Source organism: Mytilus edulis, chromosome 4 (assembly GCF_963676685.1).
Source record: "Mytilus edulis chromosome 4, xbMytEdul2.2, whole genome shotgun sequence".
NCBI classification, from domain to species: domain Eukaryota; kingdom Metazoa; phylum Mollusca; class Bivalvia; order Mytilida; family Mytilidae; genus Mytilus; species Mytilus edulis.
The window spans coordinates 69,324,353-69,341,305 of NC_092347.1; the positions used below are offsets into that span (position 1 = coordinate 69,324,353).

At 31.7% G+C, this 16,953-nt stretch overlaps 1 protein-coding gene across 3 annotated transcripts in view; it reads left to right on the forward strand.

Moving 5' to 3' along the window:
* The first annotated feature begins 5,210 nt into the window (after positions 1–5,210).
* The window catches only part of LOC139520356 (uncharacterized), a 34,230-nt gene continuing 22,487 nt past the window's right edge, over positions 5,211–16,953 (forward strand). The window contains exon 1 of one of the 3 annotated variants that reach the window (XM_071312927.1): positions 5,211–5,592. In XM_071312927.1, the coding sequence (XP_071169028.1) occupies positions 5,548–5,592 (45 nt within the window). In that variant the 5' untranslated portion in view covers positions 5,211–5,547. Of the gene's footprint in view, positions 5,593–7,045; positions 7,364–16,953 lie in introns of those variants that run through there. The other 2 variants (XM_071312926.1, XR_011663866.1) reach the window with 2 other exon arrangements.

Sequence of the window (16,953 nt, forward strand, 5' to 3'; positions counted from 1 at the left end):
TAAAGATTTGAGAGAGCATCAAAGCTCAGTTTAAAAGTCAGTTGCCATTCCTGCAAGTGCAGGAAAATACTTGCTAATAATTCTTTAAAAGGTCGGCGAGTTCTCGTATACGAATCAATTAAAGACATTTGTCACCAGATTTCCAGTAAATCTGTGTAAAACAAAGTCCCTGAGTGTGATGCTGAGTTGTCCGTTTTAATAAAATCCGTTATCACAATGCCAATGGACTCGCTCTTTATGTAATACAGGTTTTACAATACAAGTATAGAGGATTAGTAAACCAAAGTCGGCTGTCACATGAAGTAAATGTAATTAATCTCATTGCCTTGATAATCACCTCTGTGATGGTCTTAAGTATTGTAAAAATTTCCCTAATGTCTTTTCTTATTGGCATCAAACCTTACACGTATATTCAAACACCATGACATTTGGCTATGATGCCACACAATGGGGTTCGGCATTTGATCAGATAACTAATTTTATTTACATAGCAATGAAAAACTATAAAAGCGATTGAGACATGTTCCGGTTTTCAGCCTACAATGCAGAGCTCGGAAGTTCACGCTTAGTATTCAAGTGTTTTACTAGGAAAATATTATTTACAACAATGTCTTTCAATTGTGAGTTTTGGATTTTCAAGTTTAAAAATAACAGGTATGTTCTCCATTTCTATCATCACGTGCTGTATTAGCGGCGGGAAAGTACCTCTTATGGTCCTTCATAAAAATCGCAGAGTGTGCATGGTTTAGTAACCAATAAGACAACTATTCACAATATATACGGATACACCTACAGGCACCGCGTGGCCTTTAACAATGAATAATACATAACTTATATTTTATTCTTATACCTTTAAACAGTTAAGAAAATAAGACAATCAGCATCTACCTCATGTTACATTCAAATCTTCTAGTCAAATTTATGACTGTCTTTTGACACCAAAATAAGTTTTCAACATCATAAATCTGACTAAAATAGGAAACGTGTGTCTTAAGTCACTATGATCACTACTATATATATCATTATGCATGGGTGTTTAACAAAATTGATTACTCATGAGGGTTTTGCTCGTTAGGTACCATGAGAACAGGCACTCAGTGACATAGCACATTTATATATTATGATTGTTCCCCGATATAATATATATATATATAATATTTTGAAGCCCATCATATTGTCATACCTATGTCTTAAAGGGGCATTAGCAGCATGTCCACTGATTTGACTAAAATTCTCATATTTGATTTATAACATACTCAGTAAAACGTATATTCAAATAACCAAAACGTTTGAAATAAACAATTAACGATACGTGTACTCGATAATATATATCAGCATTCCTAAAACGAAATCGGAAAGAAAAATATTTCGCGTTTTTGCGATTTCGACTTCGCGATTTCACGTTTTCGCCACATGGAATATGAAGAGCGAAAACACAAGAAAACGAAAACGCAAAATGGCTTTAACCGGCCACCATAGCCGTCGAATAACGCACCGAGTCCCTTCGACGTCTTGTGTTGTATCTAATCCTATTGGCCGAATGGACGTCTTGTATCACGACTGAACTATGTTAGTCTATATAAATATTTCAGTTAGTCTTATTTTTAAGGTGACTGCGAATCGTGATTTCTTTTCTATCGCCACTGTCAATAAAGCAACAACGTGGCCAAACAGGTTGTCTGGCCCTCCTACAGGTTGTCTGGCCATCCTATTGCTGTCCAACATGTATAATGATATTTATATATAAAATCAATCTTATGAAATTTATAGATAAAAATCATGTGTTTCCATTAACATTGTATCATAATTATGTGTCTTACCCTAAGCCACTGTATACATCATATGTTGATCAATTTTACAATGAATTCGAATGATAATCGCATTTAATTACATTCTAATCAAGATATAGATCTCTGATTTCGTTATCCTCTTATGAAAACGAACACGCTACGTGTGATAGATCAGCAGTCTTAATTTTAATCAGATTATTTAAATCACTCCCTGATTTGGATCCAATTCTGGAAAACCGAATAAAAGTTGCTATCATCTCAAGTTTGGTATTCGACCGTCGCAAATGCACTTTGTTATTTGGCTTACAAACATGTATCGTTATTTCTTTAAAATTATTAAAGACTTTGGAACACGTGTTTAAAAGAATTGACACTTTAAATGGAACATATCTTATGTGCTTATTTGGAAGTGGAGCTCTTCTGAAATCTAAGGTATAGTACATATATCTTATTTTAATCCTTCCTAATTTCCATCGTTTCGTAATAAAGATAGTCTGATATTGGATATACACAGAGAGATAATCTAAATTATTGATATATTAAATATACTGTCATTTCGTTTGACAATAATATTAATTTTTGAGAGTTTTATTTATCTTTTCAACAGTCAGGGGACTTACTTAAATGAGTAATTTTTTGAATCACTGATTCAAGTAACATTATTTCCATAAAGGTTGGAAGTAAGAGTTGTCTTTCTTTAATAATCACCTATTTAAGTAGTACAAATTAATCACTAGAAGAAGTGATTTAATTTTATTGTAGCTTTAAATATAGAATAATAATGATCCAGGGACTAATTATGTTTCTAAATTTATCAGAACCACCAACTGTGTTAAAAGGATGACCAGGTCATTTCAGGTGATGACCTTGTACTGAATCTAGGATAATGACATAAAAATCACTTGTTTAAGTATCATACCTCAATTTCCTTCCCAAAAATCACTTCTTTAAGTATTGTTATTTAACTAACCCCCACTAATTTCAAAACCCCCGAACAGTGAAATTTTTATGGAACAGTAGAATTTTATTACATAATCTGAAAGATGAAACCTTGAACTTTACAGGTAAAATACTCCCACTGCTGGGGAAAATCTGTAAAGAAGTATCAGTCTATTATGTAAATCATAGCATTTTTTTCAGCCAAAAATAGAATTTGCAGCTAAATGATAGCATCAAAGGCATAAACCTTGCTACTTAAAAAAGAAGCAAAAAGTTCATTTTTTTCAATTTTACTAACGAAAAGATATTATTTAAATCTATGTGTTTAAAATTTTGGAAAACTACAAAATCATAATTTGTGACAAAACTTCGAATTTGCTACTCAAATAAGTGATTTTAAAATCACTTTTTTCAATAAGTCCCCTGACTGTTCAAAATAATCCATCTTCATATTTGTATGGGTTAGCCATTAAATATTCATAGAGCACGTGCGTGTGCGAATAATCAGTGGAGGATCCAGTAATTTTATAAGCTGGGGCCCATTGACGGCCTAAGAGGTTATCCGATCAAGTCATGCTTCAGTGATTCCTTATACTATCAACAATTTTTTCCACAAAAAATGGGCAGCTGGCCACCTCTTATTATGGTTCCAGTTTTCCTAGGGTAAATTTAAAAGTAAAACATTAAACATGTACCATTACCGATGTCACATAAAAGGTAGAATAGAAGTGCAGGCAAAGGGTTTACATGCAGATACAACTTAAGCTTTATTATTTTCTGTACATGTATGCAGACGTACAAACAAGGATCAATGGAAACCATATAACAGTCGTATAATTGTATTAACTGTTCATTATCATTATCACTAGCTGTCAAATTCATGTTCAACGATTTGACTCAAATTTTCATATTTGATTTATAACAATGTTAAACATTTATCCAAATTATATTGATTGTTTGTTGGTTGCTTTACGCCGCATTAGCAAAAAAAGGCTATATCGCGGCGAGTCCAAATTATAAAAGATCTAAATAAACCGAATATACCGGGCATGAGCCGATAATATGTAGCTTCGTTTTGTGTTTAGTCTAGACGCCATCTAATCAGTACCTATCGAGTTGACCTCTGAAGACCTCCGATGGTCATAAATCGATATAAACACAATGATAGATATAAATAGAAAGCGAACACGTGTAATTGGATTTTCCTCGGTCTGTTTAATTTCATATTATAGATTAAAAATGTATGTTAATCATCGTTTTTACCTGTATAAGAATCATTATTGTGGATCGAATCAGTCATTCAAATGATTTACCTTTGTTTCCCTTTCAATGTTGACAATCTTTTTCTTTAAATAACCTAACACGCACATTACATGCGTTATCCATCTGTAGCTAAGTGGTTCAATTGAAGTTCACATGAATACATATTCAATGAGGTCGATTTATTCACTTGCAAGTGAATAATTCATCATCAATGTTTCTTATCTTCATTTGACAAAATTTAACCATACTGGCTGCTTAAAGCAAATAATTATTTCACTATTTCATTTTCATTTATGATTGAACAAAAAATTCATCCTTAGATTTTTTTATATCTCGTAGCTAATGCCCCTTTAAAGCACTATTTTTATTCCTTAAAGGTCTTAACAAACCAAAAACGCACTATAAATCGAAAACACTGCACAAAACTAAATGTATGTCCATCATCGATGGTAAAACCAATCTGAACATTTAATTTGACAATAGGGGTCGTTTCACTGATTCCAAACTTTTAGTCTTTACGACATAATAGATTAATTATGCTTTCCTATCTGAACTTTCCATTTGTATGTATTTCAAAATTCCTGCAGCCCTTGTATTTGGGTTGTATACGTCACCCAGTCAGTGAGTGATACGATATAAAAGACTGACTTGTATTTCCTGGATAATGGATTGTTTCTATACTTACAAGATGTTGGCAGCCTTTTAATGTCTACACAGAGACATATATATAATACAAGTACTATATATCTCTGGTCTACAGAAACGTTATTTCACGATCAAGCCATTGTGTGAATAGTAAACTGATACCAATATAGTACGTCCCACAGCTACTACAACATACATGTACTATATATATATATATATATATGTATATGCTAATAATGGCATTTCAGTCGTGAACCTTCCGTTCGGAACAGTGTTTAAAAGGCTTGATTAAAAGTCCGTAGTTGAGCAGCTAAAAAGTGCAAATACTCTATTAACTGAAGGTATTGAATAAATGTGTGTAACTGTCTTTATCAGTGCATGCAGTAGAATAATGCATTCAAGTTAAACAAATGCATCATATAATATGTATTTTTTGCATATATTTATTGTTAACTGTTGACAACACGAATAGAAGGAAAAATTTAAATATCTAAGTTAAACATTTATTTTTTTTCCAATATAGCTATCCTCTGCTAATTCTTTGTTCACTTGTGATGTCTGTATTTAGATTTTTGCTAAAGCTGACGTGTACTTATCTGGTTGATTTGAATGTATAGGTATCGCATTGAAAATGTGATGAATATTGCTGTCATTTTACATTGATTATCAATTTTGATTTGCCATCGTCTGAAATAGACATGACATGAATTTTCACTACCGGGTATGTGATTGTGTCTTGCTTTAAAATCGTGCTTATAAACCGTGAAATATGAGTTTATTAACACTGATGTGTCAAGGACGTATCATATGTTAGTTCTTGGTTTGATGAAATCAGTGATGTATCAATTAGTATAGTGACGATTGTGGATTTCTGTTTATACAAACAAAAATATTAATTTTGAGAGAAAGAATGTGTGAAGAAGGAAAGGAAAAACTATTCAAACCTAAGAATAAGGTTAGTTGAACGCAACTCTGCTTATAATATGACTTGCGCATTATTTATGGCTTATACTAGTATATTCACGGTTAGTTATATCTACTAACTTGTTTATATACGTAAAAACAGTGACAACATTTGACTGTGATCAATCATCATTTTCAATTTTATTTTTTTCTATTTTTCTTAATTGGTTTAAAACTAGCATAAATAATTTTCTATTTTTCTAAATGGATTAAAAACTAGTATAAATAAAATAGAGAATGGGAATTGGGATCCGTGAAATAGCAGAAAGCATTATTTACAATAAACATGATAAAGGCATTGTAAAATTTTGTTATAGGTCTATTTCTGTAGAAATGAGAATGATGAATTTCATATGTTAGCGGGAACATGCATGATATTCAACTAAGATTTTGTACATAGTAAGTCTTACGTACTATAGAAATCCTTAATATATATTGTAGATCCAAATTATAAGCTCATCAGTGTGAAGTTAAATTGAGTGTTTACAAGCTTGATTTATGTCTTCACAGTGAACAATTCAGTATTTCAGTCGTCTTTCAATTGGTAATACTGTACGAAGAATAAAATACTTTGTGTGGTTCCAGTTACATCTCATGAAAAAAAATACTAGGGTAGGTAGTGATTTTTCCGCAGTGGAAGATCCAGAACACAAGGTTTCGTGAAATTAAAAGGGGGGGGGGGGGCTCGCTGACTGACCTCGGGGGTTCCAGTCATGCTTCAGTGAATTCCTACAAAACAACCATTTTTCCCACAAAAGGGGGGCCAACTCCTCCCCTTGGATCCGTCTATCATAGTGTTTATTTTATGATTATATTTTTGTTTACATGAAGTCTATCGGGGACTAATATATAATAGTCCCAGCTAGAGTCTATATCATTTGGGAGCATCATTCGGACTTTAACAGTGCTTAATGTTATCGTTAAATGACAAAAATATCTTTAGGGTATGCTATTATTAAGATAAGAAAGCCTGGGCAGGTAAGATAACTGGATCCACAGGTACATTTTTATTTGGCACGACTTTTGATTATGCCAAGGATTTGTATAGTAAATTAATTTACTATACAAATCCTTGATTAATGCATGTGCAAATTACAAATTCCATAATGAAGAAAGAAAAGCGAAAGATATCAAAGGGATATTAAATCGAAATCCTTATTCGAAAACAAACTGATAAATATATGCCAAATAACGAAAAGACAAATAAAGTATACAAAATAATTTTTTCAATCTAATTAAAATTAAATCCTTTAATTGCTCCTGTTCTGATATGTGCGCGACATATCAGAACAGGAGCAATTAAAGGATTTAATTTTAATTAGATTGACAATTTTTAAAATTCATTCAGGCTACTTGAAAATTTTGAGATAATACTACTATTTCGATCCGTTGCGGCATATTGTGCTGGCTTCCCGATTTGTCGCTATCTGATTGGCCGATGATGTGATTTCCCCGGGAAACCCCCTATGACAGAAAAAAACATGGCGATAACTTAGGTTCACTGTTTATCTTAAAAAATGTCCAGTGAAGTAATCGACTTGAGCACACAAGAAGACATTATCTGCATAAGTGACGATGATCATGAAGTTAAAAAGGCAGAGGCGAATCAAGTGTGCAATACTCAAGGATTTGATGGTGTTGAGGAAATCGAAGTCTTGGAAAAATCGGAAAGTCCACCCCAAAGTCAAAGTCGAAACTTACCCTTAAAAAATGAAATAGATATTGAATCATTGAAGCTTGCTTTTCAAAAAACATTACAGGAGGTAAATATGACAATGAACATTAATATGTTTGTGTCAATTGACAATGTTGCATCATTAACATACAGAATTTGTTTTCTTTATTTTGTAAACAAGAGAAATGTCTTCAAAGCCATGCTTTTCTTGTTCTGTCTTTTATATACACATGACCTACTTTAATATCTAGCTTCACTGTTAAAGCAGATAAAGATTGCAGCTGGGTCAAGAAGATCCAAAATAACCACAGATTTAATATTGTTTGATTGCTGTGGAACTGCTAATCCGTTTTCAGTAGCCCTATAAATATCTGTTTGGCAAGAATCCGGGTCCGTTCGCGCCCATTCATGTTCGCACCCACTCATGTTCGCCCCCTTTCACTTTTGCACCCTACATGTTCGCGCCCAATTTTAACTTTGTAATCAAGTAGTAAAACATTTTTTTTGTGTTGAATAAATCTTAATCATGTTTTGGATAGTGTATTGTTAAGAAAAATAATATTCCTTTCTAAATAAAGTGTGATTCTGTCAACGTTTTATTTTGTGTTGAATAACTCTTTATCATGTTTTGGTTAGTGTATTACAATAACTTTGTTTCATTGACTTGTTTCAAAATGAAGTGAGATTCTGACTACATCTTTTTTTTGTGTGTTGATTAAATTTTATCATAATTATGGTTATAATATTGTATTGCTATAAATTATTGTTCCATTGTTTCAGATCAAAGGGACCCAGCTGTTAAAAACAATTATCTTTTGTGTTCTTCATTTAAAATCTTCAATCTTTTATTCATACCAAGCTATAAATACATTCAGTATTTACACGAAAGCAATTAAAAACAACAATGATGATTTTCCAATTATTTAACTGGAATTTGAATTAAAATTTTGCGCGAACGTGTATCTAGTGCGAAGGTGCGAACGTGTAGGGTGCGAAAGTATATTGGGCGCGAACAGACCTGATACCGTTTGGCAAGGGTCCATTTGGCCTGATTTTTGTTGAGCCTACTTCTTATATTGCAAAAGGGAGACATAGCAATAGTCTTCGGCAGCAGATGCGTCCCAACTTATTCACTCTGTGGTTTTTTGAAATTTTAATAACTGTCTTAAACATGTTTAACTATCCTAGATTTCTACCAAACTTGGACAGAAGCTTGTTTATGATCATAAGATACATGTAGTATCTCAGGGATCTCCATGGATGAAAATTGAACGATGGAGGAACTTTCACCATTACAAACCGTGTCTACGTTGTACAGTGTAGCGTGATCGGAAGTATTTTATCCCTCCATACAAGGAATGGTGAACATGCTAATTCATTGCTTATTTAAATTATATTTATTTGAATTTTCATTATAGAATTAGAAGTATCAATATTTTCATTTATTGCCGTTTTTTAACCATTCAAATGCCAAGTCTTCATGGCCCCCCCTTAGTCGAGAATGACCAAAAGCTGTCATGAAGGTCCCCATGTAGATTTCTTGTATTTTTGGTAATTGTTATGGGGGTTAAAAATCATATGATGTGGAGCTTATTTTTCATGGACACTGTCAAATACGGAACCCATTTACCGGTATTTCTGATTTGCAGCAACAACAAAACGATTCGTACGGGTTATGTAAAAGGTTAAACAGATTTGTAAAGCAAACGTTGACAAATGGAAAGGTTTTTAATGACTTTATCTGGCAAATTGATGCTGTGAAACATGTATCTTTAGAGTCTGAATAGAAACCGGCAACGCAGATGTATCAATTTGATTGTAATATACAAAATGAATTCGGAATTACGATACGATATTTCTTTAAAGGAAATATTTAAAGTTTTTACTTTTAAACTTTTAAAGTAATTCTAAATTATCGTTACAGCAGTACTCGAGTTATTTGCGATGAAATAATATTTACTGTTTTGCGTCTTATTTTGTACTTCTTAAAAAAGGGGGATGCTGATTGCGTAAGTCAAAACAAAGCACGTGTTCGACTTGTTAAACTGTTTTCTTTGTAACTGGATTATTAATTTATTTATTTAATCTAAATTATCATAATCATTTGCTAAAACTTAGTTGATTATTTCGACAAATGAATCGTCTATCCTCAGATAGTATTCTCGTGTCTGGTTTGTTGATCTACCTGTACAAGCTCAGGTACAAGTGATTAGCGATCTTAATCCGTATATTCCTCAGGCGTTAGAACTGTATTGGATTATAACATAAAAAGCCTAAGAGTTATGCAATTACATGCATTTGATTATAATTGATAAAAAAATGGCGTCGGGCTACAAAAAACGATGAAGTTTTGAACGATGGCGGAAGACATTTAACGATGGCGCAAGACAATTTAACGATGGCGCGAGTCATTTGACGATGGCGCATGACATTTGAATGATGGCGGGGCGCCATCGTTAAACAGGCCATGGAGATCCCTGGTATCTAGAAGGAAATTTATTTAATCTGTACAATACTTGTAAATGGACTTAGTTTTTCTTCCAGTCAACATTACATACAGTCTAGATCTGCAGTTTAAGTTTTTAAAACATTTATTAGATACATACATGTACATGTATACAGCCAACCTGGATACACCTTATCACTATTTGTCCCCCTTTACTCGATATCACACAGGTTCCCGTAAAATTTTGACCTCTTAAAACAAAATATCTGACGCCACAATGGAAAAGTGATTGTTGTTGACGTCAAAAGTTCAAGCGGCCGGGTTAGCCGGGAATAGCATAAGGTGTATTGTACCAAACTTTGACAGAACTTCTTACAATAAAATATAGTATATCAATTTTGAAATAATTTCTTCACCATTTGTGTTGAGCTTGTGAGGTACGACAAATCTAGGTGAGGCACTGGGTACTGAAAACCCTTATAAATTATTTGATTAATGTGACATTGTCTAGTTGCAAAATGTTTATTACCTATCAGCTGTCTTTAATTTTTGCCTTTTATATTTTAATTTGTATTCAATAAATATAAAAAAAAACTACCCATTAGTTACCATCTTTAAGAAATAAGAATAAAACAAATCAGCTGAGTGATTACCGGTATGCAACATCGTCGGTGGACACAATGTTACTTGGATCAGTGATTTGGAAAATTATTATATAAGCATGTTAAGTAAGTCCACTGACTGTATTAAAATCGTAGAACACTGAATACATGTATATAGTTTACTGTTAGGTTATGCCATACATGTACACTGTATGGTATGACTGTCAATGACTGTAACAGGTTTATTGTATACATGTACATGGTATTATCCATTTTGCATGGTTACTCTTAGCTTAATCTCATTTACAAAGACTATTAATAATGTTAATTTAATGTGAATCAATCATGATAAGTAAATTAGGTGACACATTTCTATGTGTTTTATGGCAGTAATACATTGTACCTTTGATAGGAAATTGGTCTAAAAACCATTATAGATATATATATCCTAAATGAATGAAATACTGCACACATTGATATAAAAAAAAGACGACACAAACAGAAATTGTCCCAAAGCTAAAAAATGTATGATGCATTACCTTTTTCTGACTTTATATTAAGTATATGAGACGTGTACTATGTAATGACCTAATGAAGGTTTTGCAGGTTTCTTTTTCTTATCACAATACTTTTTGGTAATTAGGTATTATACAAATTGCGGAAAAAAATTGTTGCCCTTATAAGTTACATAAAGATACGAAAACAGGAAAGAACAACAATTGTATGTTGTTGACTGTTTCTCTGTGCTATTACATATCTAAACCCAAAAAGACACTTTTACCATTTGGGAGTATACAAAGTGAACAAATATGAAAACTAAAACTGTTGAAAAAAATTAGGATATATAAAACTTATGAGTTTTTTATTCAAGTTTCATTTAAAGTTTATACGAAGAAAAAAAAGTTGAAAAAAATATTTGACATCACATTATTGAGGGGCTAAAGACACATAATGTAAAGATTTTGTCATGAAATTGATTTTTGCACAAAGGGGAACTATTAGCTTCTTATCAATCTCCCTTAGAACAAGGGATTATATGAATCTGGAATAAATTGAATTTGAAAAATTGATGAGAAAGGTATGATGAAAAGTTACTAAACTGAAAAGGGTTAGCTACATTATTTTTTCTTTACTGATTATCAGGGTTTCCCCTGGGTCAATTATTTTTTTCGCCACCTCTTTCGCCAAAACAATATATTTTTCGCCACTTTATCATTTTTTTCGCCAAGTAACATAAATATATTTTTCGTTTAAAATTTACCTTTGTTTCTACCCTCCCCCTCCCTTAAATAAGATGAGTTTGCCCCATTGTATCTATGATTATTCTCTCCAACTTATTTTAGAGTCTACATTTTATAATGAATAAACACTAAATATTTACTAACAGAATTTTAAGTTTTAAAAGGGGAAAATATTCATTGTATTTTAAACAACTTTTCTAAATGAGGGGGCCACTAAACTTTTTAACAATAAAGAAGATATAAGTCCTGGAATAACAAAATTAATGGACATGTTTTGATCATATGATATCAGTATAGTTCGTAGGGAAAGTTTCAATGATGTCCCCTTTTGTACTAAGAAGTGTTTTTTACAACAAAACAAAAGCTTTTATCACATAAAATTGATCCCTCATTTCATGTGTAGTCATTACATTGAAGAGTTACTCTCATTCAAGGGGTTGTTCGCAACCTTTTGGATAGATTTCCTCATAACCACAGTTTTCTTTTCTTGACCATCGTAAATGAAAAAGTTGATATGTAAAACTTTGCTTGAAACACGTGTGTCACTCAAACGACTTTAAAGTAGTCTCTCTAATCAATTACATAATATTAAAGTCAAAGGATAATTAAAGTTTTAAATCGGAGATTTTTCTTGCTTCCAAACATCTTTGGTCACAAGAACAGCTTTCTTTTCTAAACCATCTTTAAAAGGAGAGGAGACGTCAAAAATTTACTTCAAACATGTGCGTCGCAAAGTGGTATAAAAAGAAATAGGTAAAAAACTGTGTGACATTAAGCGGAAGCCATTTAACCATATCATTTTGTCAAACAATTCAATCAATACCTTTATTAATTAGTCCTTTGTTGTCGATAGCTATAAAATGCAATCAGCTGATTACTGTTTTTCTGTCCAAATCTTAATGAGGTCAAGGTGAATTCCAAGTATTGTCTGATAGGGTAAATTATTATTTTTTCGCAAATTGCGAAAATGGCGACCGCCAGCGGAAACCCTGCTGATAATTCAGAACAAACGAAATAACCTCCCTAAGCAACTGTCCTAATTTGAGTTCTTTTCATCATACATTTCTTATCAATTTTCCAAAATTCAAAATTATTCCAGATTCAAATAAAATTTATATAAATTCGTGTTCATATTTGTAAGTCTTGTTATTAAACCTAGTAAAGTTAGTATGTTGTAATTTGAAGAATCATAGGTTATCAATGGGAATAAATTTGTATAGACCAATTGGGTTGATGAAGTCCAGTTCTGGTACATGTGTAATGTGCAAGCGTCCTTTGCAGATATACTTTTTGATTACATGGTAAAGCCTAAAGGACCATTTTAATTTAACCTTCTTTTATTGATTTGTTGCTATTGGAAATAGAACAACTTAGTCACCTGTAAAGATTAAGATGTAAATAAGATTAATAGATTTGTTGACAGAAAAGATGTTTGTTTACTTCTTAATACATGGGTATCATTGACTTTGTACTCACATTCTTACCTTTCCTATAGGTTCTTTTAAAAAAAATTGTTGACATAATTTTACCCCCTTTGTAATAAAAAGTATGTTGATTCAATGATTGTACACAATTTAAATGATGTAAATAAGTATCAGCAATTTATAATTTCTTGAAACACAATGAAAAAAATGACACCTTTTGTAATTTAATTTACTGGCATTAATTAGATTAACAGAAGTCTTGTAAAAACATGTCACCTGCAGTGACAAGAATGTGTATATACATGTAATTATAAGGTCATTACGGGTCAATCACTGATAGAGATGTCTACATGTATATAAAGTTCCTCTAGTTATCTATAACTACACATAAAATTGCATATAGGGATCTAATATTAAGACATAAAGGTATGGTGAGATAGAAGCACACATTCTTGAGGGCCTTCATGGGGTTTTTGATTATGTGATTACTTGGCCGTTTTTTTAATGATTATTTGATTAAGCCAAATATTTCATGATTATTTGATTACCTAGGACTGTATTTTTAGTTTATGATTATTTGATTACTAAAGATAAGCAAATATTTAATGATTATGTGATTATATTGGCAAAAAAATGGTGATTCTGTGATTACTAGGACCCCCCCATGAGGGGCCTCATTCTTAAGACGTAATTATGACATTAAAAATTACAAGGAAACATATATGTATTCACAAATTTTCTGCTGGGATTGAGTTTTTTGTGTATTTAATATATATTTTATGTAAATATAAGTGATGTGATTTGTTTTAATTTGTAAAAGACTTAAAATTCAATTATTAAAAAAAATATTTCTTTAATGTTTATCTTATGATGAGAAATTGTATATTTCATGAAGTAATAAAAACATGCATGTACAGTGTAATCTATAGACTTCTGGAATGAAAATTTATTTTGTTTCTAGCAACCACTAGAAAAACCAAAGCGCTATCAAGCCCGCTTACTGCCTATGATGCCTGACAACAGCTATAATTATTGACTAGATCGATTTTATAGACATTCTACATTCAAAATAGCTGTCGTATTTCAAAGTAGCTGTCAATCAGTTATTTTTGCCGTCTGCAGTTAAAATCGTCTTTCCGCTCGGCAGATTTGACCTTTACCTTTTAATCCCTCTGATACCATCAGATAACGACGGCCCTTTAACAGTCGTCCGTTTAATTCTTTAAAGAAGTTAAATCTCGCGATCGATATCGTGAACATTAATGTTAAAGTTATTACAATAACTATATAAGTAATGTTTATATGTGGTATTTCTTTCAAATTAATACAATTATCATGAATGTAAATTTTAATATTTAAGATTTAAAATTAACCGCTCAAAAGAATTGAAAAAGTCACATTTGTTCTTTATATTCTTAATTACCACAGGTAAACATCGTCCAAAGCTTATGAGTTGTTTTCAAAAGCAGACCTACCTGAGTTTAATTCACATCAAAGGAAACCACCTTAATTAGTGGGAGCGGCTATTTGTCAATTTCAATGACAGTGTAATAAAAAAAGTTGTATAATGAAGGAATGTTGAAATAGTTAATTGATTTATATAATTTAACATTATTGAAAGGATTCATATTGCTGAAATTGTACATTTAATCATACATTTAATACAAAGATATTCAATTGAAAGACTTAGTATCAATATTAACAATTTTTTTTCTGTTGATTTAGGTACACATATAGGTATGTGCGCAATTAACAGGCACGCGATTTTTTTTTATGAAAGTGTTTTTTAACATTTCATAATTCTTTTAAAGGGATTCAAACATCAGATTTGAGTAAATTATATAGACCGAATAACCTAAATATTGCAATAAATCACGTGCCTGTTATTTTCTTGTTTTACAATTGTTTGATTTTTTTAATTTGAAATTGTTTACGTTGACTAACAGTATCGTTTTATGATAGAACAGAGCAGACTTGTCTTTGTCTGACTAACATTATTTTATTCTGTTTAGATTAGAATGCATGTATATGTAGCGTACAATATTCAAAAGTATTTCCGAATATAATACGGAGATGTTCATGTGAACAGAGACATATATACACATGTGTATATATGTCTCTGATGTGAATGAATAATTCGTTAGTGTATTTTCCTAGGAAAACATCTTCAATCAGATGCAATCAAATAAAGTTAATATATTACATGCTTTCTTTTCCCTAATTGGTTATTAGAAGCCGAGATGTCAATTTATCAAATTTTATGACAGAGGCTCACAGTTTACAGACATAAAAAAAATGAGAATGGAAATCGTGAGAAATATAAATATTTTAAACTCTATGATTTCCACAAAGAAGTCTACACGAGAAACCTATTTTATACTGAAATATTACAGAAATCTTTTCAAACTCCTTCATACACGTGGGAAATATATGCTTTCTATAGTTCTACTATCATAGTATGCACGTTGTATTACTTGCTTTAATAATTATTTACTTGAATATCTGTACACTTGCCGGAAAACTCTATTGTTAAAATCTATTCATCGCCTCTTTGGTCAAGACGAATAGAATATCCATGAAGAGAAGTACACGAAATAAACATATTACTTAATTGATTGTGAAAAAGGTTTTAAACGTAATGCGACATTCCCGGTATTTGTTTTAATATATAAAAAAAACCATGCCCCACCTACACCCACATTTGATTGGTCCGTGTAACAATATATACTATTATTGCTTATTTCTAATTGGATCAATTTGATGTGGATGTGTGAACGTAACTATGCAATACACACTTTCAATTAACAAAACCGACAGCGTAAAAGGTGTCTAGCCGTTAAAAACTTCAGTCTTTATCACTTCCGAAAAGAAAGATAGAATTTAGTCATTCCTCAGAATGCGATTATAACATAATGCTTATCAAACACTTACTGCAAAGAATAATAGTCCAACAACTTTATGTATAAAGGAAAAGTACCAATTAATAGAGAAAATGGACTAAAAATTAAAGTTTCCAGAAAGACGGGCCTACAATAAATGTTAAACAAGTATGCAATTGTGTGTCATGTAGTCAAGCATAAATCGATGGCCTGTATTTTTTTACTATGCACATATTGTTTTATTTTTCAACCAAAACCGACTTGTGTATTGCTGTTAAATAAACTTTCGTCACCTCAGAATGTATTTTGCATTCTCACACCATTCACGTATATTCTTCAATCATGTTACAATAATCAGTGAAGTTTATGTTCAGTTACCAAGCGTAAACAAATCAAATGTGATTATGATCCAGAGTATTTGGACCGTATGCGTATAATCGTACGGTCCGACCATACGCGTACGGTCGGACCGTATGAGTATTCGCGTACGGTCCAGTACGAGCTGATCATACATGTTGTTGGATCATATGGGTTAAATTTAAACAAACCTTATCACAATCTTTATTTTTAGTTTTACAAATTGATATTATTTGTATTATTGTTCCGAATCCTAGTTTGGTACTCTCGCCTACAGTGACACTTGCTACCACAAGTAACGGAATTTCGGAATTTCTCGCTACATTGGTGACCTTCTGCTGTTGTTTTTTCTATGGTTGTGTTGTTGTCTCTTTGACACATTCCCCATTTCCATTCTCAATTTTATTATTATTGTTTTTAACATTTACATGTTTGCAGATCATGCATGTTCCTTTGAATTTGCATTTTTTTTTTGTAAAGTTGCTAAATATTAAAAAAAATGTCCTCCTACATTGTGTTTACTTCCGAAATCTTCATAATTCAATTAATGTATTACTGATCGACATGCTAAATACAAGAGATTAACATATTTAATTAGCGTGACTTTTTTGAATAGTTAAAATGTACAGTTTTTATTTCAATTGCAATTGAACTTTTTTATATTAATTTGAGAGTTAAGTTATGCTGATCTGTTATACGCATTTGTATCTAATAAACTTGACTAATTTC